The 27,858-nt window shown below is 36.6% G+C and overlaps 1 protein-coding gene across 1 annotated transcript in view; it reads left to right on the top strand.

Annotated features, from left to right (window-relative positions):
- The window catches only part of Jmjd1c (jumonji domain containing 1C), a 150,593-nt gene that overhangs the window by 21,388 nt on the left and 101,347 nt on the right, over positions 1-27,858 (top strand). The window contains exon 2 of the mRNA XM_059243942.1: positions 11,176-11,340. Coding sequence (XP_059099925.1) covers positions 11,176-11,340 — 165 coding nt within the window. The remainder of the gene's footprint in view (positions 1-11,175; positions 11,341-27,858) is intronic.

The following is a 27,858-nucleotide window of genomic DNA, read 5'->3' as shown; positions in this document are numbered from 1 at the left end:
AAACAAAAAACAAAACAAAACAAAACAAAAAAAAAGTATATTAGCTATACTTTACCGCAAAGAGTTTTATAACTTTGGGGGGCATCTCTGTTGTAGATTGTTTATTGGAATTCCCCAATTCTGGGCTTAGTTTAACTTCCTTTATTTCACTAAACTATTACTGCCATTGCTATGATTCTACTATGTAGTTATATATATTATATTTATTCATACATTGTATTATATATTTATTATTAATGACTATTAGTATATATCCTATATAATTCCAATATAATATGACTCTAATATCACTCCATTCTGTTCTTTTATCCAGTTTAGTTTTTTCACGGAATCTTTATGATCCATCATGTTATATTCACTTCACAGTTTGTTGTGTATCTAAGAATAAGGATAGGACTCTGGGATACATTGGAAGACATTGTGCTTTGCGTTAGTTTTGGTTAAGACTGTTACAGAGGCTTATCCAGCTGTGTGCTGTATTACTAATACGCTTACACCTAGACATTTTACTCCTAAATATATTTTACTCTTTCAATATTTTATAGATACTAGTTACCTTAATAATCTAAAACAAAGGATTTTAATTGATAATGAAACTATAACATTGATCCTAGTAAGATAAAATTAGCTCAATATAAACCCTTTCCAAAAGATTTATTTTTTGTGTGTGCACCTGCTTTTCTCTGTGTCTGCTAGATTCTAGATTCAGTGGCCCTCAACCTTCCTAATGCTCTGGCCTTTCAGTAAAGTTCCTCATGTTGTGGTGACCCCAACCATAAAATTACTTCATCACTAACTGTAATTTTGCTACTGTTAGGATTTGTAATGTAAATATCTGATACACAATCCCCAAATGGGCCACACTCACAGGTTGAAAACGGACTCTAGAAGATGGCATTGGATTCCCTGGAGCTGTGATCTGCCTGATGTGGGTACTCTGAACTGATCTAGGAACCTCTGCAAGAGCACTAGACACTAACCATTGAGCCATCTCCTAAGCACTAACATAATGCCTTAAAAAAAAATTTCAAGCTGCCTTGGAAATAGTTAAAAAGAAAAGATTTACTTTAATTTTTATGTGTATGATTTTTTTTTTTTTCTGCGTCTGTGTCTGTTCACCATGTACATTCAGTGCCAGAAAAGGGCATCAAATCCCGTGGAATTAGAGTTCCAGGCAGTTGCAAGCTACCATATGGGTGCTGAGAACCAAACCTGGGTCCTCTGTAAGAGCAATAAATGCTCTTAACTGCTGAGTCTTTTACAGTCCTGAGTTTTTGGATGTCTGATGTGGTTTGATGGTCATAGGTTGTTATAAGCCCTTCAAACTTGATAGTTCTCTCTCTCTCTCTCTCTCTCTCTCTCTCTCTCTCTCTCTCTCTCTCTCTCTCTCACACACACACACACACACACACACACACACACACACACACTTTCTAAAACCCATTTTGTCTTTGTTTCTAAAAACCAGGTCATATTAGAATTGTTTAATTCCTGTATCAATTGAAACATTAGAAGTACCTAATTCAGGCTTGTGATTATTTTGCCTCTGTAGACAAACACTAATTGAAAAAGTGGCTAGGTATTCTCTTACTGTCTTCTTTTCTCATTTTGAATTCATTTACTTTTTAACTATGTTTCTTCTACCTTTTCCAGTTTTCTACTCAATTCTCCTTGGTGGAGAAGATGGATGCAAAGCAGGCGGTGTGAGTAGTTATTTATTCTCTCTGCATCTGATAATACTACATCATCTTCCCTCATGGTGATAGTCTTGTTTCTCTTTAATTCATCTTCTTTGATTTATTCAGTGAACGGGTATATTTGGTTTCCTTTCTTTGATGAAATTGAATTGATTCAAATAAACTAGAATATTTATGTTAATTTGTAAGCATTGTTATTTATATTTTTCTCCTTCCATTTTTTTAAATATATGTAATTTTAAAATCTGATATCAGAGGGGGCTGGAGAGATGGCTCAGCGGTTAAGAGCACTGATTGCTCTTCTAGAGGACCTGGGTTCAATTCCCAGCACTCACATGGCAGTTCACAACTGTCTGTAATTCCAGTTCCAGGGGATCTGACACCCATGGCAAAACACCAATGCACATAAAATTAAAAAAATAAAATAAAAAGACTAGCTTAAAAAAATCTGATACCAGAAAACTGTACCTTCATTTATTGTAAAGTCTTAGGGATTGAACCCAGGGACTTGAGCATGTCAGGCAGATGTTCTACGAGTGTGCCATATTCCCACCCATGTGCCAACATGTTTTTATTCACCCACTCATCCCTTCATTTTTTCAGTTTACTGGCCATTATAAAAATTACTTACACAGATGAGGGCCTGTATAGTCCAGTGGTGATATGACTTTTACTGTAGAGTTCATACTTCCATAGGGAATTATTCTCCCACTTGTTATTAGGATTATTTACATCTGTATAATTGAAGCATAATTTTTGCATTTTGGTTTCTTAAACATTAATGTCTAATGTTTCCTTTTGAACTTAATCTGTGGCATTATAAAAGTTGATTTCAGCTTGAGTTTTGGCTCTACCATATATTAATTATGTAATACTACTGGACAAATTGCATAACCCTTCTGGTTCTTAGCCTCCAGTTCTGGCACTCAGGCAGAGGAGGTAGATCCCTGTTAGTTTGAGGCGCATCTGGTCTACATATCAAGTCCCAGGCAGCCAGGGCCACATAGTGATACCTTGTCTTACCTCTCCCAGTTTTGTTTTTATTTAAATGTGGCTTATGTGCCAAGTGGTATATTATAAAGGTATAATTGTAAATAAAGAATATTATGCTATGATGGTTAATACATTGTTAAGTTAAAATATGGTGCAGCAAGTAGGTAAGGTACACTCTATCTAAATAGATCAGTGTGTGCTTGTGCTATAAACTTTTTTTTTAAAGAGATTTATCATTTAATAACATACCCAAAGCTCATAGTTATCCTTCCCCTAAAAACAAAATATGGCGTGGAAACATGCTAGGGCAAAGCCTTTTAATCTCAGCACTTAGGTAAGAGGGAGGCAAAGCTCTGTGAGTTCCAGGGAGACATAGTGGTCTGCGTAAAAATTTTAGGTCAGCCAGGGGATATAAACTGAGACACTGTCTCAACAACGAGAACTCACTTGTTATTTCTGTATTCTAAGAAGTTGGGATATCAAGTCTATTTCAGAAACTCAGGAAAAGAAAAAATCAAGGATTCATCTTCTTTATACAGCTTTATGGAAGCGAAGCATTTGAAAAGGAGAATTTTCACTTAGACATAGTTCATATAGTAGATGATGAAGGAATGATACACTTAGAATATTGTCATTTTGTAGATTTGAGGGAAGTATTATATTGAGATAGTAATTATCATTGGCACAAATACGTCATATATATTCAGATAATACATGTCTTTTTTTAAGAGGTGTGTTGATAGAAGATCTTGCTGTATAGCCAGGGTGGTCTTGCCATCTACCTGTCTCACCCTTCCATGTGCTAAGACTTTAGGAACTACACGTGTGTGCCACCGTGACAAACTCGTGTATTAATATACGGTGCTTTTTATTTGGTTGTTTTCCTCTATTAGTCCTGAGTTTGAGTAAGACTACATTCAACAATTACAGGAATTACAAGGACAGAGACACACAATTAAACAAAGCAAATTGAATAGTCAGCAAAATGCAGATCAATGAAGACTATATGGAACTAATGACTTGATTTCTTTAATATAATCACAGCAGGAAAACGTTAGGTGGAAACCTTTCAACAAAGCTAATTTGAGGGGCATGTCAACTAGTTGGAATTTGTGGACCTTTGAACAAATGAAAAGAATGTACACAAAATATCCATCCTTGGAAAAGTAAATGCTGACTTATTGTAAGTAGATTTTAGAAGATTAATTGGTCATGAGTCTGAAGTTGTTAAAATAGCTGGGCATGGTGGCCCACACCTTTAATCCCAAGCAGAGGCATGCAAATTTCTGAATTTCAGGTCAAACCTGAGCTACAGAATGAGTTCCAGGACAGCCTGGGCTACACAGAGAAACCTTGCCCTGAAAAACCAGCCAACCAACCAATCAACCAACCAAACAAAACAAATATATAAATATAAAGAAATCACAGAGAAAACCTACTCTGAAAAACCCAGTAAGTAGTTAGACAAGTATAAAGAAATAAATCATAGAGAAACGCTGCCTTGAAAAACCAAATAAATAAATAGACCAATATAATTAAATGAAAGAAACTGTTGAAGCTGACAATGAGTATATTATGTTACTCTTTGTGTACTAAGAGGTTAAAATTTTTTAAAAAGTATTTTGTACATTGCTTTTTAATTTTTTCAACCTTTAATTTAGTATACTGAATGACTAAAGACAGCTTTTTATTTTTTTAAGTGAAGAACTAGTTTATAGTTTATTCTGGTGAAAAACCATAGATTAAATGAGATTAATAAATAATAGTGATTCTTGTTTACAGATTTAGTGGTTATTTTTTAAATTGAAGCATTGCAATTTGCCCTGAATGAAAGTTCAAAATTCCTGTTCGCAGGGCTTATTATTTTTAATAGGATGAAAAATGTAGTTCCTGAATTCTGTTTTTCTGTAAAATTCTTCATAACCTGAAAATATACATTTCTATGAAAGTTGACAGTAGTATGTACACCAGTTTGTTACTGACTCTCCCCACCCTCACCTTAAGTATAGTGTAAGATAGATAAGACTGTGTTGTGCCAGGGCCCCTGTATCTTTTGTGGAAAGGTGCCATTGTAACTGAGCGTGGCACCTCATGTCGGTAAGTCCAGCACTCAGGAACCTGAGTCAGGAGATTCTGGGAAATTCAAGTCCAGACTGAGCTACCTTGTTAAGTACAAGCATGCCAAGGTGAAGTAGCAAGAATTTGTCCCCAGGGTGGAGGTGGGGGTGTGGTGGGGGAAGTGTCATTAGTTTCTCTGAGGAGTTGGACTGTTTTCTAAGATTTCATTTTAAACAAAAAAACTTTGAACTTGAAAAAAATAGATTTGTATCTGAAACTCCTGGAACACTAGATTTATTGTCATTTAATTTTGGATCCCTTGCTGCTGTTACTTGTCTTTCCCCCTAACTCACAGTATTACCAGTCATAGTTCATCTCTGAGCACCTGCACATGTCCACTCCTTCTTGTGTAGGTTGTCACTGTGGCACTTCTCCAGTAGCTGAGCTCCTACAGGCTTGAGGGCCGTGGCTCTTCTTCACTAAAGCATCTGTTCAAATTTTTACCGGTGTTTCTGTGCTTCCTTTTCTTTTGAGAGATTTGAAAGTTTTTGTTTCAAGATACAAATATTTTGTCAACTAAACTATCTGTAATTTTTTTTCTAGTTTGTGGCTTTTTATTTTGTTAGCACTGACTTCACAGAGCAAAAATTAATTTTGATAACTTTTTCTTATTTCTTCTTCTTCTTCTTCTTCTTCTTCTTCTTCTTCTTCTTCTTCTTCTTCTTTCTTTCTTTCTTTCTTTCCAAGAATCATTTTGCTACCCAAAGGCCACAAGATTTTGGCTTTAATTTTTTTTTACTTTATATCCTTAAGTCTCACCAATTTGAGTCTATAGGATGTGAAGTATGGATTGGAATTAAATATTTTTTTGGGGGGCGGATATGGGTGTCCAGTTATCTCTGCACTGTTTGTTGAGGAGACTTATCCGTTCTCCTTTGAAATGACATGACACTTTTATCAAAGACCAATTCTCATTTCTTACAGATTTATTTTGTGGCATTCTTTTATTGGTTTTGTCTTCTATCTTTTTGGCAATACTCTTGGATACAACAGCTTTGTTTTCAGTCTCATTTATTATGAGAGAGAGAGAGAGAGAGAGAGAGAGAGAGAGAGAGAGAGAGAGAGAGTGTGTGTGTGTGTGTGTGTGTGCATGTGTACGCATTGGGCAGCATGTAATCCGATGTCAGAGGGCAATTTCTGCAGTTGATTCCCTCCTTTCACCTTTATGTGGGTTCCAGGTATTGAACTGAGGATGCCAGGCTTGCCTGGGAAGCACCTTTATCCATTGGCCATCTTGCAATCCAGTATTCAGCTTTAAGTCAGGTAGTTTTAGAAATTCAGTTTTTTTTTTTTTTGAAATAGTTTTGGCTCTTCTATTTCTTTGCACTATCCTGTGTATATTTTAGAATCTACATAAAGAAAATACTGTTGGGATTGTTATTGGAATTATACTGAATCTATGAATCAGTTTGGGGAGAATTGATTTTGGTAACAAAACTGAAACTTTGAATTCATGAATGTAGTAGATTTATTCAGCTGAGCCTTGAGGTTTTCCCATTATCATTTTGTAGTTTTCACCATACATGGTGTAAACATTTTTGTTAGCTGACTCCTTTGTTTTCTACTTACTTTTATGTACTTGTATTCCGTTTTTCATTGCTGCGATCAGATGCTTGACAAAAGCAGCTGTAAAGGAAGGACGGGTGTATTCTGCCTCACAGTACAGTCCACCATGGAGAGAGAAGGCAGAGCAGCAGGAGAGTGAGGTGGCAGGTCACACTGCATCCTCAGTCAGGAAGTAGAGAGACAGGAATGATGCTGTCTACATTTAGTGAGAGTCTTTCCACTTCAGTGATCCTAATCTGGAAACTCCTTAGCAGTTAGGTCAAGAGTTGTCTCCTAGCCTGTCAAGTTGGCAGTCAATATTAGTCTCACAAGACAGCTTAGTGTTTGAAGCAGGGCCTGGAATATACCCAGTTAAATATGCTATTCCAACACAGCCTTCAGAAATCAACACCTTTCTCAGAGGGTTAGCTTCTGCTGCAAATGATCACTTGTTCAAATATCGGTCTCTGTTAGTCTGGCCTACTGGCTCACCCAGCTGCAAAGCAGTCTTACATGTTAATGATTGACTTCTGTTAGGGTTTATAGGTATGTCTAATCAGTACTTACAAACCAATAGTTATAGATTGATTAATGTTTTAAATGAAGGCTATTTATGTATTTTCCTTCTACTTTAAATTAGTTCATACTTTTATACTTCATACTAGCCTAAAGATTCCTTGATCAACATAAAAATATTTTTTAATTGCATTATTTTATGGCTGTGGGTGTTTTGCCTGCCTGTATTTCTATGCTCCACTTGTGCACAGGAGTCTTGTGCTTGGTCCCCATGGAGTACAGAGGAAGGTGTCTGATCCCTGGAACTGGAGTTGCAGACAGTTGTGTGCTAACATGTGGATTTTGGGAATCAAACCTGGGTCCTCTGTAAGAGCAGCAAATGCTTTTTAACTGCTGAGCCATCTCTCCAGCCCACATGGTCAGTTAAAAACAGACTACCAGAATGGAACAACTTTCTTTTTGTTGTTGTTTTTTAATTTACTATCATCTTCCAAGCTATTAAGTGTATTCTATTAGTTGTGAATTTTGTGTAAGGCTTTCTCTACTCATCTAAGAGAAATGCATGTTAACTGAGAGTAAAAGAAATTCAGTCATCTTGTCTTTTGGAGCACTACATCATCTGAAGTTTTGAGTTATGGTACTAGCATACATATTACCTCAGAAAAGTAAATTCATAGCCGGGCAGTGGTGGCATATGCCTTTAATCCCAGTACTCAGGAGGCAGAGGCAGGCAGATCTCTGAGTTCGAGGCCAGCCTGGTCTACAGAGTGATTTCCAGAACAGGCTCCAAAGCTACACAGAGAAACCCTGTCTCGAACATCCTCCCCTCCCCCCAAATAATAAATTTGTACTAAATTGAGCACTGATTCTGAAGTGGATTTTAAAAGTATTTTCAGAAAAAAACCTGAAATTCGAAAAATCTTATTTATTAAAAGTTGAACTTCTTAACCTTGTTAAATATGTTAACTTAAAAAAAAAAATGTGTTGAGCCAGACATGGTGGTGCATGCCTTTAACCCCAACCAACACTCAGGAGAATAGCCTGGTCTATGTAGCAAGTGGCAGCTAAGTCAACACAGTAGGCCTTTATCTTTTTTTTCTTTCTTTCTTTCTTTTTTTTTTTTTTAACTTATTGTAAGGTTGCCATGCTATTTGTCATTTCTTCTCCTATGTTTCACTCAAGGTAAATAAAGGTGATTTTAAGGGGTTGGAGAGATGGCTCAGAGGTTACGAGCGCTTGGCTGCTCTTCCAGAGGTCCTGAGTTCAATTCCCAGAAACTGCATGGTGGCTCACAACCATCTATAATGAGATCTGGTGCCCTTTTCTGGTGTGCAGGGATACATGCAGGGAGAACACTGTGTACATAATAAATAAATGTGTTCTATAAGATTGATGGCTTGGATGTTCTTTTGGGGGCCCCGCTACCCAGCTCCTAAATAAGTCACACACAGAGTCTTATTCTTACTTATGAATGACTAGTCTTAGCTTGATTTATTTCTTGCCAGCTTTTCTTAACTTAAATTATCCCGTCTACCTTTGGCCTCTGGGCTTTTTCCTTTTCTTACTTCTGTAATCTTACTGTCACTCTTACTTCATGGCTGGCTAGGTGGCTGGTCCCTGGTGTCCTAGTCCTTCTCTCCTCTCATATTTCTCCTTCTATATATTCTCTCTGCCTGCCAGCCCCGCCTATCCTTTCTCCTGCCTTGCTATTGGCTGTTCAGCTTTTTATTAGACCAATCAGGTGGTTTAGACAGGCAGAGTACTATCACAGCTTCACAGAGTTAAACAAATGCAACATAAACAAAAGTGATACACCTTAAAATAATATTCCACAACACTTGGAGGTTACAGATATCATTTGGATTCATTTGAGCCTCAGTTCTTTTGATGTTTTACTTGAGTAAAAAACAAAAGTTCAAATGTTGAGATGCCAATTATCCTGTTCTGCATGCACCTGTCCTATCTTTTCCTTTTGCGGTGCTAGAGATCAGGTTCTTGTCCATGCTAAACAAATGTTCATGACTAAGCTACCTCCCCAGCTTGATTTGAATTTTGAGGATCCATTCATAGCAGACACTTTTAATTTCTTGTTACAAAACTATTTATGCAGACCAATACAGAGATGAATCTTGTAGCAAAACTATTTCATTGCCTTCTATATTATTTCTTTATAGAATATTTCTTCTTGGTATTCCAGTAGCAGATCAGAGAAAGCTTTATGGATAAACGCAATGGTGGTTGTGATGATGTAGTACAATGAAACTTCTCGTAAAGAGAGTAGATGAAAGTTAGATGTTTGTTACTTAACATTTCATGACTGACTTGGCTTCCTCTGGTGCCTATTTTATAAGTAAGAACATGGATATGATGATTATAAACATGCATATGTATATTGAGGAATGTTAGTTGATGTAATCTAGCATGTTTATGTATCACTGTTGTCTATTTACTTATTGAGATAAAGGTCTCATATATCCCTGACTGACTTGGAACTCTCTGTAGACCAGGTTGGCCCTTAACTCACAAAGATCTACTTGCCTCTTCCTCCCAGTACTAGGCTTAAGGCATGCTCCATGGTACTAGGCACCTTTATTTTTAGTATGAAGTAGTGTTTGTGGTTAAGCAACATTAGGATGCGGTTGCTGTTTGGTTTTGAATAAGCCACAAGACAGATTTCTCAAAGTTATGCAGTTCTTTTTCATTCAATGTAAATAAAACAATAGGAAGTCTCTATTATACCAAGTAGGTATAATTAGCTTGCAGTTATTTACACTAAGTTAGCAGTCACTAAATTTATCAGGGTGGGTTGCTCATGCCTGTAATCCCAGAATCTGGGAGGCTGAGGAGGGGGATTACTATGAGTTTCAAGGCCAGTGAGGATTAAATTATGAGACCTTGTCTCCAAAAATACCAAAAAGAGTGTTAAAGTAGAATGTAGTCATCTCAGTTACCAAGGGACCAATTCTTAGAATTCATTGTTCTAATATCTCAAGATGTATTTATAATGTTTATTATTTCAAATTATTTTATCTTTAATCTTGTAATCACATTAATAGTCATGGTTGTTCAAGCACCTCCCCCAAACCAAGTTTTTCTGAATTCCTAGCATCATAGTGACTAGTTTTCATTCAGTTGCAAATGTTGATAGAGAATGGAATCTTCTTTTTCATTTCTTAGATAATCATGAGCACAATGATGAATCAGCAGAAAGAGCAGCAATATTTAAGCATATACATACTTTTTTCTTCTAATTTAGTCATTTATGTTGTGATATTTTACACAGAAAGTTTAATGGTTGCTTTCATTTGCAGGTGAATAATCTAGGCATTAGAAATTAAAACAAAGAAACCAAAAAGAAAATACAGTTTTTTGCTCCAAAGGGTTTTGTAGTATAGGTAGGGAGACAAAAACAGCAATGTCAGTGAACAGAAAAAAAAAAAAAAAAAATCAAGCAAATGGAATGACCTAATAGCTCTCCAGCTTGAGCTGCCCTGTTTCAGAATATAGAATGTAGAGATCATTGTATGTGCCCCAACATTCTGCTGAGGCTTTGTTGTTGTTGCTTTCTCATGAAAGAGTATTGAATTTTTTCAGATGTGTTTTCTGTACCATTAAAAATATTACTTTTCCTTACTCTATTAATGTGGTTTATTATGACTTATTATTATGGTTGACTTGCGTATTAGCCATTTTCTACTAACTTTTGTGAGTAATGCTTTATGCCAAATTCAGTTTTTATGTTGTTTGTGGCTGGGTATCTCAGAGATAGGAGGAGTTATGACAAAGACCGTATGATTTGCAAAGCCTAATACATTTTCTGTTTACCCTTTCTTTCTTTCTTTTTTTTAATGATGAGGTTTCAGGCCTTTTGTATTTAATCATATAATACTCCGTACTACTGAACTGCACCTCTAGCTGCCTGTTTACTTTGGAAAATACTTCCCAACATTACAATGATCAGTTTACACATAGTTTTTTAGTGTGTATTTCAGATATGCTGGCTAATATGTGCTGATCAGCTGTTTTTGAATTACTTTTCTTACCATGTAGTCCTTTATGATTTATTTCCTTGTCGTAGAAATAAGAAGGGCACTTGTTTTAAGAGAACACTACAAAGCTCTAGCAGTTGGGAGGCAAAAACAGGAGGATCACAAATTTGAGACCACTCTGTGCTATATATTATACCAAGACTTCATGCCCCAAACCTAAAATGTAATGTTAATAATGTCTTTTCTTATTCCATTTCACGGGTTAATATCATTGCTGTATATTGCTCATAAAATTGTGGGCTTTCTTTTTTTCATAGGTGTACGTGGAATTTGATGACCTTGAATGGGATAAACGGGAGTGGGTTAAAGTTTATGAAGATTTTTCAACTTTCTTGGTGGAATACCACTTAATCTGGGCCAAAAGGAACGACCCTAGCAAGACTCAGGGATCAAAGAGCAGACAAATTCAGTGGCCTGCACTGGTAAGATTTGTTCATGTTTTATTAAGTGTTCTCAGTTGTTTTTTAAGATGAATAGGCATTGAGTGTAAGTTGATATGTGTCTTGCCAGTTATAGTTTAATATTCATGAAAAAGTGTGATCTAGCAGAAGTTTTAAAGCACTATTGTAATTACCAGTTTTCTATGTCAGTTTGGTTAACATTTTCAGCATATTTAGTTGCTCTATCCAATCAGTAAAAACTTGAATTTGGTTATAGACTGCTTGAGAAATAGTCATCCAGATGTTTTCCGTATGATATGAAACAGCTTTGTTGAAAGAAGCTTTAAAGTGAAAGGGAGACACTCAAATTTACAAAGCATCAGAATCACGTGAGTCATGTTAATTTATATCAGGAAACGGTTTAAGAAAATATTTTAATAAAGTTCTCACTAGTTTAAAGATGTCTTAGTTAGGGCTTCTATTCCTGTAAAGAGACACCATGACCATGGCAACTCTTAGGAAGGAAAACATTTAATTGAGGTGGCTCACTTACTGTTTCAGGGGTTTAGTCCATTATCATCATGGCGGGAAGTATGGCAGCATGCCGGGAGACATGGTGCTGGAGAAGGAGCAGAGAGCTCTACAACTTTTTTTTTTTTTTTTTAAGATTTATTTACTTATTATGTATACAGTGTTCTGTCTGCATGTAACCCTGCATGCCAGAAGAGGGAGCCAGATCTCATTACAGATGGTTGTGAGCCACCATGTGGGTGCTGGGAATTGAACTAAGGACCTCTGGAAGAGCAGCCAGTGCTCTTAACCTCTGAGCCATCTCTCCAGCCCCAAGCTCTACATCTTGATCCCCAGGCAGCAGAAGCAACTGTCCACACTAGGCATAGTTTGACCTCAGAGCCTACCCCCACAGTGGCATACTTCTTCCAACAAGGCCACTCCTACTCCAACCAGGCCCTGCCTCCTAAATATTGCCACTCTATAGACCAAGGATTAAAACACACAAGTCTGTAGGGGTCCTATCTGTTCAAACCACCACAGAAGAGTTTTAGAAAACAAACATATGAACTGAACAAGATTACTAAATTCTGGTAGGCAAGCCAGGATGGTTGTATGTTCATTTAATACCAGCAATTTAGGAGGTGAAGCAGGAGGGTTGGATCAGGAGTTTAAGATCAGCATCATCTACATAGTGAGTTCTAGGCTAGCCTGACATCCTTACTCTAAGAACAAAAGAAAATTTTATTAGGAAAATAACCACATTTAGCAGTTGTTACTGTTTACTGGCAAAATGCATAGCAAGTAATGATCAGGCAGTGTTTCCTTTAAAGCAATCTCATATTAGCCTGGTGGAAATCCTTTAAAAACCATTAAACAGGGTTGGGCAGATGGCTCAGTAGATAAAAGCCTGTGCTCTTCTAGAGGACCTGAGTTTGGTTCTCAACATCCGTTTTTGGTGGCTTTCAACTGCCTGTAACACCAGCTCCAGGGGGTCCAAAGATCTCACCTCTGTGGCCACTTGCACACAGACGGCATGTACACACAGAGATGCACACAAATACACATAAATAAAAATAAAGCAAATCTTAAAAAAAAATTCACCACTATTTCAGGTGTCTGGTAATAACTGATGAATAAGCCAGGTTAGGCACTTTGAACCCCCAAACCCTAATAATGATTACTGAACTTGGGGCCTCATGCACACTAGGAAACTCCTCTGCTAATGAGCCTGTCTCTATTTTTTGAAGTTTTTAAAAGTGTAATTTACTTACATAATTTTTAAAATATTCAGCTAGTTAACTCGTCAGTGCCTTTCTAAATGTCAAATAGAAATGTACTTCACCTATTTGACACTCCTTTTGAACAGTTGAAGACGTGTATGATTTTAAAAAAATAGAGACTAGGCATGTAACTCAGTAGTAAGAGTACTTGTGTAGCATCCATATGTTCATGGATTAAACATAAATAGAATAAATAAATAATACAAGATAAAAAGAGTGAATGAAGTAAATTGAATCAATAGCCTTTTAAAAGAAATTAAAATATGAAAAATGATTTCCATGAACTATAGTTTTAGACAAAAACTTCCAAGAAACAAGGATAATCATTTCATCCACAGGCTTAAACTAATTTATTGAATGAATATGTCCCAGCATTTAAAAAAAAAAAAAAGCCAGGTGTGTACGTTCGTACACCTTTGATTCTAACAGGTGAAGCTCAGTGAGTATTATGTAAGCCTGGTCTACATAGTGAATTCCTGGCCAGCCAGGGCTACGTATTGAGACCTTGACCAAATAAACTAAATTTCACAAACAGAGTTAAATGTGTCACCTGTCAGGTTTGATGACTTGGATCAACAACAACAAACAATTCAGCAGTTCTAACATGTTTGAATTCCTTGTTTGTTTTTAGATTTGCATTACTGATGTGACGCTAGTGATCATCTAGTTTGTCATTCTGGGAATATTTTAGTTGAAAAGAGAATATTAGTCATCTAATATACAATGTAGTATACTAAGAACTAAGCTTTTACGTTAGATTTCAAATCCTGAATTTACTATGAGTTTCTGGACTAAGATACATTATTATTCTCTGATGGCTCACTTTGTTTATTATAGTAGCTACTGCACAAGATTTTTAAAAATTAAACAAGAAAATATGTAGCTCAGAAATTCAGAATAGGATTAGAATGAGTTTTTGGCCATATGTAGTCTTTGAAGGATATCTTCACAAGATCATATTTACTTTGGATACCTGTTTTTTGTTAGAAGGCTTTCCAGAACCAACTCAGGTTTGATAATTTCCTGGAACTTATAGAACTTAATTTCCTGGAACTTATAGAACTTAGTGAAAATTAATAAAACACCTAAGCCTACATTTGCTACTTGGGAGTTTTCAGCTAGTATGTATTCCTAATTAGCCGGAGGATTATTTACTCAGGGAAAGTGAAGGGCCAGAGCAAGAAGGACAGAATGGCATCGAAGTCAACATGGGCATGCAGTTAGAAACCCATCCATCCACCTCATGCAAAAGCAGTTTATTTTCCTTTAGTATGTATGTGCATGTGTGAATATGTTCAGGTTGTTGTGGAGGCTGAGATCCTTGGATCCTCCTGGAGCTGGAATTGCAGGTGGTTGTGAGCCACTTGATGTTGATGCTGGAAACTGAATTCTGATCCCTTGAAAGAGAATTTTGTACTTTTAACTTTTGAGCCATCTCTCCTGCCCTCTTATAAGCAATTTCTAAACTGCTTTATTGTCTTTAAATTAAAAAAAAAAAGAATATATTGTTTCTGTGTGTAAATGGGTGCGTACATGTGTGGAAGTCAGAAGATAGCTGTCACAGTTCTTTCTACTCTATGGGTTCCTGGAGATCAAATTTAGGTTGTCAGACTTGGTAGCAAACAACTTTACCCACTCAGCTGTCTGTTGGTCCCTGATTGTGATTTTAAAAGCATTGTTATATTGGTAATATATGTGTATATGTATTTTATGTTTGCTTTTCTTTTAGTCTTTTAAAAACATTTTATTTATGTTTTTTAATAATACATTTGTTTTATTTATATATATCTGTGTGTGAATTTGTACATAGAAGTGCATGTACCAAAGGTGGACAGAAGAGGTGATCAGATCCCATGTAGCTGCAGTTATAGGAAGCTGTGAGCCACCAGACGTGGGTATTGGCAGTTGAATTCACGTCCTGTAGAAGAGCAACTAATGTGGGTGGGGAGTCTTCTCCCCTCAGTTTTTTTTAAGGTGTTAGTTACTGTGTAGTACTGGCTTGCCTGGAACTTCATAGGTAGTACAAATTGGCCTCAAATTTGTGGCGATCAGGTCTTTCTTGCCTTTAATCTCAGCACTGGAAAGGCAGAGGCAACTCACAGATCTCTGTGAGTTCAAGGTCAGCCTGATCTACATAGTGAGTGCTAGAACAACCAGGGCTATGTAGAGAGACCCTGTTTCAAAAAACAGAAATTTGTGGCAGTCCTTCTGCCTCTGCCTCCTAAGTGCTTGGATTATGGATGTGTGCCCTAGTGTCCATTTTTATTTCATGCTGGGGATTGAACTCAGAGCTTTGCGCATGTTATCCAAGCAACTCTACCATCTGAGTTATGTTCCTAGCTCAGCAGAAATGTACTTCTAGTAAAGGCTTACTACACTGCAGGTAGTTTTCTTTGTTGTTTATATCATTCCTTTGAGTTAAGTAGTGTTATCTCTGACCACTGTGTACAGCTGAGGCACAGTGTAGTTGGCTGGTTAAGTACCATGAAGAGAACTGGGGCAAGTGTGCTGAAAGGCTTATGTAACTGAATAGTATTAGCTTTACAAGTAAATCTTAGTGCATCTTCTTGTGTATTTCCTGGGGCATCCTTAGTTAACTGATTGCCATTTCAGACTTTGGAAACTGTTTTCTCCTTTCTTCCTCTTTTCCTTTGTAAACACATTGATATTTTTTTTATAAGCCTTGTTTTGTGTATGTTTCTGTACACATATGTACAGTGAGGTGTATCTCCAGTCTGTGAATTCCTTGTATAGAACTACTTTGTTAAATGTGATTTTTGATACTTTAAGGTTCTAAAGTTGAAGTATAAATTATGAACAACTAAGAATACCTTTCTAAACCCATGTAATAGTCTCTCAACTGGGGAAACCCAAAGATGAGTGTTCAGTCTTAAGACATCCTAGGCATTTCAGGTAAGAAAAAAATGCTATCCTGAGTATTTTTCCTATTTTCTCTGAGGGTCAGTGTGTAAATCATATCAAAGTAATTCACTTTTACAGTATAAAAAGGAAGGTCTAAGCCATTACAGATCAAGTGTTTTAAATTTCTCTCCCACTTTCTAGTGAACAGTGCCAGAAAGTACCTTGTATTGTAACATATGAGTATGAAAAATGTCTTGTATTTGGTAATTTATGAAGTGTGGTTAATAAGTATCTATGTGGTGCTGATGTATGGGAGCAGATTTTACCTCTTGTAGTCACCATCTATACTCTGGATAAGGCTTTTTATTTTCATGTAAAATAAATGGCTTCAAACTTAGTTTTTTTTTCTCATTATAATACAGCAAGTTTTGACATAAATAGCCCCATGGCACACAAACAAGCCCACCCACATACACACACACACAAACTGTGAAAATTAAAAATAAATTAATTTTACTTAATGAGAACTTCCTGTATTACTATGATTGGGGAAACTGAGTCATAAACCTTATTATCAACATGTAAAAAACCCCTTTGCTCTGTATTAAGGAGTGTCAGGTTCTTTTGTTGAATCATAGTGTTATCTTAACATCATTGCTACATGCATCTTAATATAACTTGCTTCTTGAAGTAAACATGTTGCCTATGAACTTCTAGGATTTACAGCCTATTAATTACTGTGTTGGATTTGACCAGTAGTTCTTAACATGTGGGTCGCAATACCATTGGAGCTGAATGACCCTTTCATAGGGGTTGCCTAAGACCACCTACATATCAGATGTTTACATTACAATTCATACTAGGAGCAAAATTATAGTTATGAAGTAGCAATGAAAATAATTTTATAGTTGGGAGTCACCACAACATGAGGAATTGTATTAAAGGGTCGCAACATTAGGAAGGTTGAGAACTACTGGAGTGTAGAGTATTCTAGTCCTAAGTCCTTATATTTAACATAATAAACTATTAGTAGAAACAAAACATGCCTGTGATTTGTGTACAGTTTCATGTTAATCATAGCTCAAGGCCAGTCTTTGAATGTGCATCTTCAGGGCCTCATGTTCTAAGGAAATACCATTTATCAGTTTCCAGTGAGTTCTATCAAGACATCTCAAAGATGAGTCTTTTTGTCAAATGTCAAAGCTTCGTGGCTTGTTGATAACACTTAAGTGCTTTCTTATCATTGGTAAGCATCTTTTGGCAAATGGGTAATAGATGGCTGGAGAAATGGCTCAACAGTTTAGAGCACTATTTGCTCTTGCAAAGGACCTGAGTTCAATTTCCAGCATCCATGCAGTGTGTCTTAATTATGCATAACCCCAGGGGATCTGATGACATTTTCTGGCCTCTGCTGACACCAGGTTTGCATATGGTGCACATATGTATGTTCAGGCAAAACATCCATGCATATTAAATAAAATTTCACAAAACAACACAAGGGTAGTATAGTTATGTTCCATATATGACTTATTTACTATGTGACTTCTCTCTGTGTAATGATCACCCACTGAGATTATAATGAAGCTGAAAAAGTGATGGCACCTTATAGATTTGTGACACCTTTTCTCTCTGTGTCTTTTTTTTTTTAATTAAGGCGATGGTTTTTTTTTTTAATAATTTATTTAACTTTATTTTATGTGCATTGGTGTGAAGGCGTCAGATCCCCTGGAACTCAGGTTATAGACAGTTGTGAGCTGCCTTGAGGGCGCTGGGAATTGAACTCAGGTCCTCTGGAAGAGCAGACAGTGCTCTCAACTGCCGAGCCATCTCTCCAGCCCCCTTTTCTGTGTTTTTATATACACAAATACTTAGCTTATGTTTTAATTGCCTGGGTATTCAACACAGTAATAATGCTTTATTGATTTGTCGACTAGAAGCAAGATTTGTGTACATATATATATTATATCATTTTTAAAAGAATTGTCTACTGTTGACATTTGTTAGAACATGTCCCCATAATTAGTTGATATACAGCTATACTTAGCACATTTTTAGCTTTTAACTTTTTAAATTTTAATATAAAATTACAATTGTTTGGGGTTGGAGTTATGGTTTAGCAGATAAAATTACTTAACTCTTCTTGCAGAGGACCCAGTTTTGGTTCCATGCAACCAAAGTAGTAACTTACAACCATATGTAACTTCAATTCCTGGGGAGTTGATTCTGCCTTCTGACCTCTATGAACACCAGGCTGTCAACAATGCACAGACAGACATTTAGACAAAAGACAAAACAGCCAGACAAAAAACATACAAATAAATGTATCTTTTTTTTAAAAGTGAAAATAGTTTTTAACATGAACTTTAGGGTACCTATCTTGGTTGATATTAATATAATTTCTTTATTGTTTTTTCATGATGAAATTTATCTATTAAGAGTTTCATGTATTTCAAGTTACCCTGAAATTCTCTGTAGGTGAGAGTGGCTTTGGTGTTCTGATCCTACCTCATCCTGGATTACAGATGTGTCACCATGTCAACAGTGACACTGGAGAGTAGATTGTGTGTATGGGAAGGCAAGCACCCTTACCAACTGTCTTAGTCACTGTTGTACTGCTGTGAAGAGACACCACAACCAAGTCAACATCAAAGAAAGCATGAAACTGGGGACATGCTTACAGTTTCAAGCATGAGTCTGTGACCATCATGGTGGGAAGCATGACAGTAGGAAGGCAGGCTTGGCACAGGAACAATAGCTGAGAGTTTACATCTGAATCAGAAGCATGAGGCAGAGAAGAAGAGACACATCTCCTGCAACAAGGCCAGACTTCCCAGCCCATTAGAAATAGTTCCCCAACTGGGAACCAAACATTCAAATATGGGAACCCATAGGGTTGTTGTCATTCAAACCACCACATTAGCCCCATGACTGAATTTATAAACAGAAGAAACAGTGTATAGCCCAGGCTTCAAAAGTACTTTCTTTTTTTTCTTTATGCCAGGAGGAACTAAAATTGATGGGATGTTCTCCATTTTCAGTTTTTTTCTCTGTTTAGTTATATGTATTAACAAGTCTATTTAATAGTTGCTGTGGTGAAAATGGAAGACCTTGATTTAAATTAGGTACTTCATCAGTTTGGATATTCCTCATAAGCAGTTGTAAGTAATGGAGTTGCTATACTATAAAGAGTCCTTTTGAGGTCTCACAGAGGTTAATGCTTTGCTAGTAAAACATTACTTAATATCCAAAAAGTTTTGTTTTTCATTTACAGTTCTATAAATCAATAACATCGTAGTACATCTCACTGCTGTCTGTTGAGACCTAAATCTGTGAGAGAGAGTTTATATGTGTACAATGTATTCTTGAGATTTTTTAATTTAACATTTTATTTCCTATTTTATGTTTCTTCTTGGTAATTCTAAAGAAATAATATAAGTAAATCTAATACTGTCTCATACATTTAAAAAGCAGAGTTGTGCATATTCAACACTTTTCCATTTTACAAAAGAAGTAAGATTAGTGTGAAAAATCAGATGGATAGTTATATTTCTTTATATACACTTAAAGGGTATTTGTCAATACATAAGGATACATAAAACACCAAAGATCATAGTTACCATTGTGTGTATTTTCAGGAGAGGGGAATCAGCCTGGTGTGATGGAAACAGAGAAGAGGGGAGAAAGGTGTGTGCGTGTGCGTGTGCATGCATGTGTGCGTGCGTGTTTCAAGCTGGTTTGGAATTGATGATCTTTCTCAGGCCTATTTCTTGATTACCTGTACACATTACCACACTCCCATTATACTTTTTTCCTCATGTTGTTTTATTTAGTTTGGATATTATTTAAATATACAGTCTACTAGTAAAAAATTAAAACATGTTTATTTATTGATCCTTTTTTAGATGTTACAATTTTTTTTTTTTTTTTAAATTTTTGAGACAGGGTCTTATTATATATTCCTGGTTGTCCTGGAACTATTTATGTAGATCAGGATTACCTTGAACTTAGAGATCTACCTGCTTTTGCCACCATGTCCAGCACCAACAAAATTCATTTCTTAGTTTCTAATCTAATGCTCTTGTATTTAAAAAATTCTCTCAGCACTCAGGAGGCAGAGGCATGAGGAGCTGTGTGAGTTCGAGGCCAGCCTGGTCTACAGAGCAAGTTCCAGGACAGACTCCAAAACTACACAGAGAAACCCTATCTTGGGGGGGGGGGGATGTATGAGATTGGATATTTATGTACCTGTATAAATTATTTTTGTTTCTTTTATTCTATACTAAATAATAATGGAAGTTTATTTATAATGTTACCTGTGGGGGTCAACTAGTGGAAAGCTGTTGTGTGACATTTAAGTCTTAAACTGTACTCTTTCCTAGTAGATTAATTTTAAAATGGCATTCTAAGTCATTGGAATGTGATGGTATGGGCCTCTGCTCTCAGTACTCTGGAGGTAGAAGCAGGAGGATCAGGGGAGATCATGGTACCCCTCAGATACATAGAGAGTTTGAGGCTAGGCTCTGTGTGATATCCTGTGGGAACAGTTGTGCAGATGGCTCAGGTTAAGGCACTGGCCATCAAGCCTGGTGACTCAGACTCTGTCACCCTAACCAAATTGTGGAAGGAGAGAAATGGCTTCCTCAGGTTGTCCACTTGACTTTGCCTGTGAATGATAGGGTTCACAGGAATACCACCCTCCCTCTGAAATATTAGTAAATGTAATTTAAATATTTAAATCCACATCAAAGGCATTTGAATTAAACTAAGTTATGTTAATAATGTGGAATGATACTTGAAGGACATTAAAACTAGCATCAGGGCTAGGGTGTAGCTCAGTGTTCATGCTGGCTTCTCATACTAGAGGCCCTGGGGTGGGGGGGCACTAGGTGCAAAGTAGAAGGAGAGACCAGAAGTTTGCTGTTTTCAGGTGTATCCAACGTAAAAAAAAGTCCATACGTCTTTTGGCACTGCAGCACAACATCATCACATGTAAATTAATGCTCTAGGACCATGCAGTTGTGTTACAAAAACCAAAAGAAGACAAAATAAACCCCCCATACAAAGCTTATATTTAATCAAGTTTACAGTTTTATGTTTGGTTATATTTGTAGCCATCCTACTTTGGTGGCATATCAGCTGTGGGCCACAGGTTATACACACAAATGTTACTTAATATGCACACTGACTCATAGGTGGTATTCATTTTGCACATTTGGAGAAAACATATAGTTACTGGTACTGGCTGTCCTCCCATCCTGTCCCTGGTCATGATTGGCACCCCCCCCCCCCATCAATTTCTGTTTCTATTTGTTTAGGATCTTGTAAGATGAATCTTAAATGGTCTTATAAATAAAAAACAAACAAACAAAAACGGCAGCCAGGTATTGGAGCGAAAGCTGGAAGATCAGAGGGACAGAGCAAGCCACAGCCAAACTCACCTCGCCAACTCCTCAGCTGATTCTGTTTCCACAAATCCTCAGACTGTAAACCTCTGAGTCCTCACCTGGAAGGGATCTCAGCTGAACTGCTTAAAAGCCTCTAGTTCCTAGTCCTCATGTCTTATATACCTTTCTGTTTCCTGCCATCATTTCCTGGGATTAAAGGCATGTGTCTTTCCCAAGCAAAGACCTGAAATCTCAAATGCTGGGATGAAAGGTGTGTGCCACCATACCTGGCTCTGTTCCCAGGGTGGCTTTGAAATCACAGAGATCTGGATGGATCTTTGCTTCTGGAATGCTAGAATTAAGGGTGTGTGCCACTACTGTCTGGCCTCTATGTCTAATCTAGTGGCTCTTCTGTTCTCTGACCCCAGATAAGTATTATTAGGGTACACAGTATATTGGGGGGGACACAATATATCACTACAGGATCTTAAGTTATACCCATAGATAAAGGTCAGTTTTTCTTCCCTGCAGCTTGCAAATCTTGTTTATCAATCCTTGTAATCTGATGGTTTTAGTTATTTATTACTTTTTTTTTTTGGTTTTTGGTTTTTGGTTTTTCGAGATAGGGTGTCTCTGTGGAACTTTGCGCCTTTCCTGGAACTCACTCTGTAGCCCAGGCTGGCCTCAAACTCACAGAGATCCGCCTGGCTCTGCCTCCCGAGTGCTGGGATTAAAGGCGTGCGCCACCATGTCTGGCTCTTATTTATTACTCTTAAGGTAAAATCTTATACAACATTTTAAACACATAAATACAATTTTTTGTGCAGTAAATTTTTTTCTTTGCCAGTGGTTTTCTAATTTTTTCAAATGTTCACAATGTTGATTAAAACACAGATAAGTGTTGGGTACAGTCATTGAAGTCATCATTGTATCATTGTTGATGGCAAAATGATAACTGCTTTGAAGGAATTTTCTAAATTAAAAACTACACAGAAGGGATTAGGGGTATCAACTTGGTGGTAGGATATATGCTTAGCATACATGAGGCTCTGGATTTAATATCTAGTACTAAAAAACAAATCACTATGACTGAATACTTTTTCAGTTTGTAGATTAGCACACACAGAAAATACAATAATCATATAGCATACCAAATTAAATGAAGGTGGCTTCTTAAGTAACTGGGGTTCCTTGTGTGGTAAGCCCTTCCCAGATACTTTAAAGGCTACATAAGTAAAATTCTGGGACACTACCTTGTTACCTTATTGTATTCATACAAGTTGGAATTAACTAGTTATTTACTTTTAAGAGTAATACTATTAGTTACAAATTTTTCATAATTTCTTAATTTATGAAAAGTTGCTGCTTTTATTGTTCATATATAATAGTGATTTGAAAAACAGTGGGGTCAGAGGTTTGTCTGTGAATATACTTTACCTCATTATTATCTTTGTAAGGGGAAAACAAAATAATTGACTCATTAGATGCAGATAATGAGTGCCTTTTAAAGACTACTGAGGCATCTGGCAAGTTTATTAGTGTGGACCATATACTGAGTTCCTCAGAGGGAATAGGCTAGTCTCTAGATTTCTAATTCTGAAAGCACTGTGCTCTACCTTTGGCTTTTGGAAGTAAGTTAAAGCAAAATAGTTCTTTGGCATGAAGTGCATTCCCTTAGTTGACGTAGACAGCACAAATGATGATCAAGCCCAGGACATATAAAAACCATCATGGATCCTTTCCACAAAATAAAAAGAAGACAGAGCTTAGAGAAGAATTTATTGATAATAGATCTTTATGTATTTGTTTTTTGAGTCAAAATATGGATTAATTACTCTTTAGATTTGTTGCAAGACTTTGTAAACTTGGAGTTGCAGTTGACTATTTTTATAAGTAAGGTTTTCTTATTTACAAAGTATATCATTTCTTTCCTATATCCCTTGTGTTTCCATCTCTAGCTGCGCTCTGTCATCCAGTGGAACTGACCCTGAGATGCTTCTTTTGAGAAATGATACTTGACTGGCACATTTTAAAAACTTTCTTGAAGTAGTATGCATGTGTATGGACTTAATACTTTGGAAGTAACTCTTCGATGATTTTAAATGGAATCATTGTGTTGGAATACTTCCTAACCTGCTAATCCAGAAACCTGATGACATTCTATTTCCTGGTTCTTTGACCACCCCTTCCTCCTCCTTGTGGTTGTACTTTTTTTCCTTTTTCAGTTTGTAGAATGTTCTCTTTATCCCTAAGTTTCTGAAATTTGATGGTAATGTTGCTTTGAATCCCAGTATTGAAGCTTAACTTTCTTCAGTCCTGGGAAATTTTCTTTAATCCTCTTCTCTCCTTTCTATTTTCTGTTTTCTTCTTTGGTGATAGGCTCCTTGTCTTTTCTCTTAGGAAGGAACTAGTCTCTTTGGTAAGGATGAGTCTGTCAGGGTTCTGGGTACAAAATGAGGGGGAAAGACTAAAGAAGTTGGTCTTTAGCTATTAGTTGCTAATTGGTTTAATTTTGATGAAGTGCAGAAGTGACTTTGGGTTATTCTCTAGAGACACTCTTTTTATTGTTTTTTTGAGACAAGTTATCTCTTCCGTTGTAGACTAGGCTGACTTTGAATTCAGAGATCTGCCTGGAGTGCTGGGATTAAAGGAGTACCAACGCTGCCCTGCCCAAGAGAGAGCCTCTAATAAAATACGTATAATTACCTTCTCTAGTGTTATTTAAGCTTTGATAAATGAGGTAGAATGATTGACCACAGTGCATCCTTATCCTAATGAATATGATAGTTGTGATGAATGATCATCATTATCAGTTTAATCTCCTGGGAGATATACTCTGAGCTGCTCAGTGAGGGAGTTTTCAGAAAGGTTTGACAGAGAAGGGAAGACCTACCCTGAGTATGGACAGCATTGTTACATGGCCAGTGTCCAGGAGTGAATAAAAGGGGAAAGGAAATAAATGGTTGAGCAGATTGTTCATCTGTTTTTCTGCTTTATGGCTGTCATAGCTGCCTCATAGTCCTGCCACTCCACCTTCCTATACAGTCACAGAGGACTATACCCTCAATCCAGGAGCCACAATACACCCTTCCTTAAGTGGTTTTATTATTTTGCTACAGTAAAAAGAAAAGCAATATGTCTAGAAATGAGGCCCTTATGCAATTACTTATATTTACTCCAATGTTTAGGTAATATATTACTTTAATAGTAGTGGGATGTTAATAGTTACTGTTATTTAACATTCTTACATTTGTCCTATAGATTGAAAGATGGAAACATTTAATAATAATTATTGTACTTGCATACATACATATTTTCAAAATATTTTGGAATTTTTAAAGATAAAAAAGCAGATTAAGTGTTAATGTATTAAAAAGAATGTAGCTTCCTCTCACACATAACCAGTCCAAAATTTAAAGATCAAACTGTAGAAGCTATAATGATCCAAAAATTAGTCTAAAATTAGTGTATCACATATACTCTGGTGTGGAGTTGGGGATTGAACCTAGGATCTTGCATATATTAGGTAATTGCTCCACCACCAAGTCGTAGTCCCAGCCTTCATGGAGGTATGTGTGAAGTACATTATTACCTGACTACTTACTGCTGAAACACCTAATGGTTTTTACATACCATCTGTACTGACGCTGTTCTCTGTTCTTTGTTGTCCTTACTCTTCCTGGAGATCAAACCAGTGCTTGTGCCTGCCTGGCAACATTTCAACTACTTTGCTGGAGTCCTAGCCTGTATATTATCTAGTTTAACATGGCCCATATGCAATATTCATTACCTGAAACTGTATCACTCTAAGTATGAAAGAGCTAGGACTATAATAATAGTCTTAGTTTATGTTAAAAAAATTCAAGACAAAAAGAAGCAAAGTTTTATTTAAGTCCTTTTCCCTTCTACAACATAATCCTCTACCTAAATATCCTATGTATTAGAGGCTAAGAATTGTTCACTGTGAATTTAATTAACAATATGGTGAACCATTCTGAGATGCTTCTCACAGATGACACTGTTCTGTAACAATAGTCTGTTCATTCATCATTCATGCCTTTGTCCATATGTATTATGTAGTTTCACTAATCTTTTTGTATATAATTTGGATACAGCTGCTTCTGAAATTACCATAGATTGCATGGTAAGAAAGTTTTACCTAACTCTAGATTAGATAGGCATTAAAAGTTTACAAATAAAATATTTAGTGGTAATAAGTCAGAAAGAAATTTTCATTGAAACAGTTCTTTGGCTTACTTACAATTTTAAAATTTTACTAAAGAAAAAAATTTTATTAAAGAGGAGTGTAAATGTACATACAGCTGGTCACGTGACATCCAGACTCCAGGGCGGACTGAAGAGCATGCATACATGCCTAGTGCTCAGCTCACTTCCCCTGCTCTTAGACAGCCCAGCACTCAAACTCAGTGAATGGTGTGACTTAGTTAAGCTTTCTATTGCTGTGAAGAGACACCATCCCCATGGCAACTCTTATAAAGGAAAATGTGGTGATATTATGTTCCTCAATATATTGTGCACCCTAATAAACTTATCTGGAGTCAGAGGACAGAACGACCACTAGATATAGAGGCCAGAAAATGGTGGCACACACACCTTTAATCCTAGCATTCCAGAGGCAGAGATCCATCTGGATCTCTGTGAGTTTAAAGCCACACTGGAAACAGCCAGGCATGGTGACTCATGCCTTTAATCCTAGGAAGTGATGGCAGAAAGCAGAAAGGTATATAAGACGTGAAAACCAGGAACTAGAGCTGGTTAAGCTTTTAGGCTTTTGAGCAGCAGTTTGGCTGAGATTCATTTGAATGAGGACTCAAAGGCTTCCAGTCTGAGGAAACAGGATCAGCTGAGGAATTGGCAGGGTGAGGTGGCTGTGGCTTGTTCTGCTTCTCTGATCTTCCAGCGTTGACTCCAGTACCTGGCTCCAGGTTTGTTTTTATTAATAAGACCTTCTAACAGTTTGTGATACAACTAATGATAAATGTTAATTTTTTACATTACCATTAAAATATTGGCTGAATATTTGATACTGATGGGCAGAGAGCATCCTCAACATTTTTCAGAATTGTGATTAATATTCTGATGATGTGATTGTAAAGACTGAGAATGATACTTTGGAATAAATACATAGTACCAAATGGAAGAAATAAGTTTAGAGCCTTTTCAAAAATTATTGGAATTTCTGACCAAAACCCCAAGCTAAAGTCATTATATAACATTGAAGTCAGAAACTTAAACAGCAATTTTTTTTGGGGGGGGGAAGGGGTTCGAGACAGGGTTTCTCCATATAGCCTTGGCTGTCCTGGAACCTGCTCTGTAGACCAGGCTTGCTCTGCCTCTGTGTATTCGTGTCCAGCCTGGTCTACAGAATGAGTTCCAGAGCTATGCAGAGAAACCCTGTCCTGAAAAACCAATCAATCAATAAATAAATAGAAAAAAAGAATGCAATATATGTACGTATATTATATGCCTAAAAAGTAAAACAATTATTAAAATGCACTTGTTTGATTAGCCAATATGAACTTATTTTCCAACATTGTCAGAAGCATGATTTTCAGAGGAAATGGTACTAAAAGTCTTAGGACTAGTTCTTGGAAGGATTATTTCTATTAAGTGGATCCTTTAAAGGAATCTTGATAAGCACCTTTATATGCTGTAGAAGATGCAGCTAAAGAAATAACACACATTTATATATTTTAAAGTTTGGCAGTAAAATATATTCTCAAATCTTGGAGGTGGTTTTTGGTTTTGCTGTTGTTGAGCAGATTAAAGTGACTAAGGAATTGCTATCTATGATTTCTGGCTCTATTCCACCATTCCAAGTTCTCAGTGGTCTTACTGTATAGGCTAATATCATAGTTGGTGTTCTTGTTGTAGCTAATGGTACCAATAATAAGTTCATTTTGCGTCTTAGTAGAACTTGACATTTAGTTTCCTGCCAACCTAGCAAAAAGTAGTTTACTAATACAAATGATTAATTAAAATATGCTATTTTTTTCTTCTTCTTGAGAACGTTCCTATTTGAAGTAAGGTAGCTGACTTATTTTTCTTCCTTAAAAAAAAAAATTTCTGGCTGTGAATCCTAAATTCTCATTCTCTCAGATGTAGCCAGCAGTCTAAGAATGTCTATGTCTGAAAAACAGAGACAGCCTTATGCCCAAACTTCTGTTACCAGTGCCTTTTGATATCCAGTATGAATTATTTTGATTGAATTTCTGACAGTGGCAAAGGCAATAACTAACTATTCACATTTTAAATAGCTTTCAAAAGCTGGAGATTTGTGTAAACTTTTTGCGGGGTACTCATTTTGGAGTCATAAGAAAACATCTTATTTGTCCTTTGCCTTTCTGTAGTTCTAGCATTGTGAATACTGAAGCAGGGGGATTGCAAGTTCAGCTTACTATGGTCTACATAGAAAGTTCCAGGCTAACTCATGGAACATAAAGCTATTACAGGATATTGTTTTTCCAAATATCGGATATCAAAGTCCTTGGGTTTGGTTT

This window comes from Peromyscus eremicus, chromosome 16_21 (assembly GCF_949786415.1).
Source record: "Peromyscus eremicus chromosome 16_21, PerEre_H2_v1, whole genome shotgun sequence".
NCBI classification, from domain to species: domain Eukaryota; kingdom Metazoa; phylum Chordata; class Mammalia; order Rodentia; family Cricetidae; genus Peromyscus; species Peromyscus eremicus.
The sequence above is the reverse complement of the archived record's forward strand: the minus strand, read 5'-3'. Positions and strand labels throughout refer to the sequence as shown.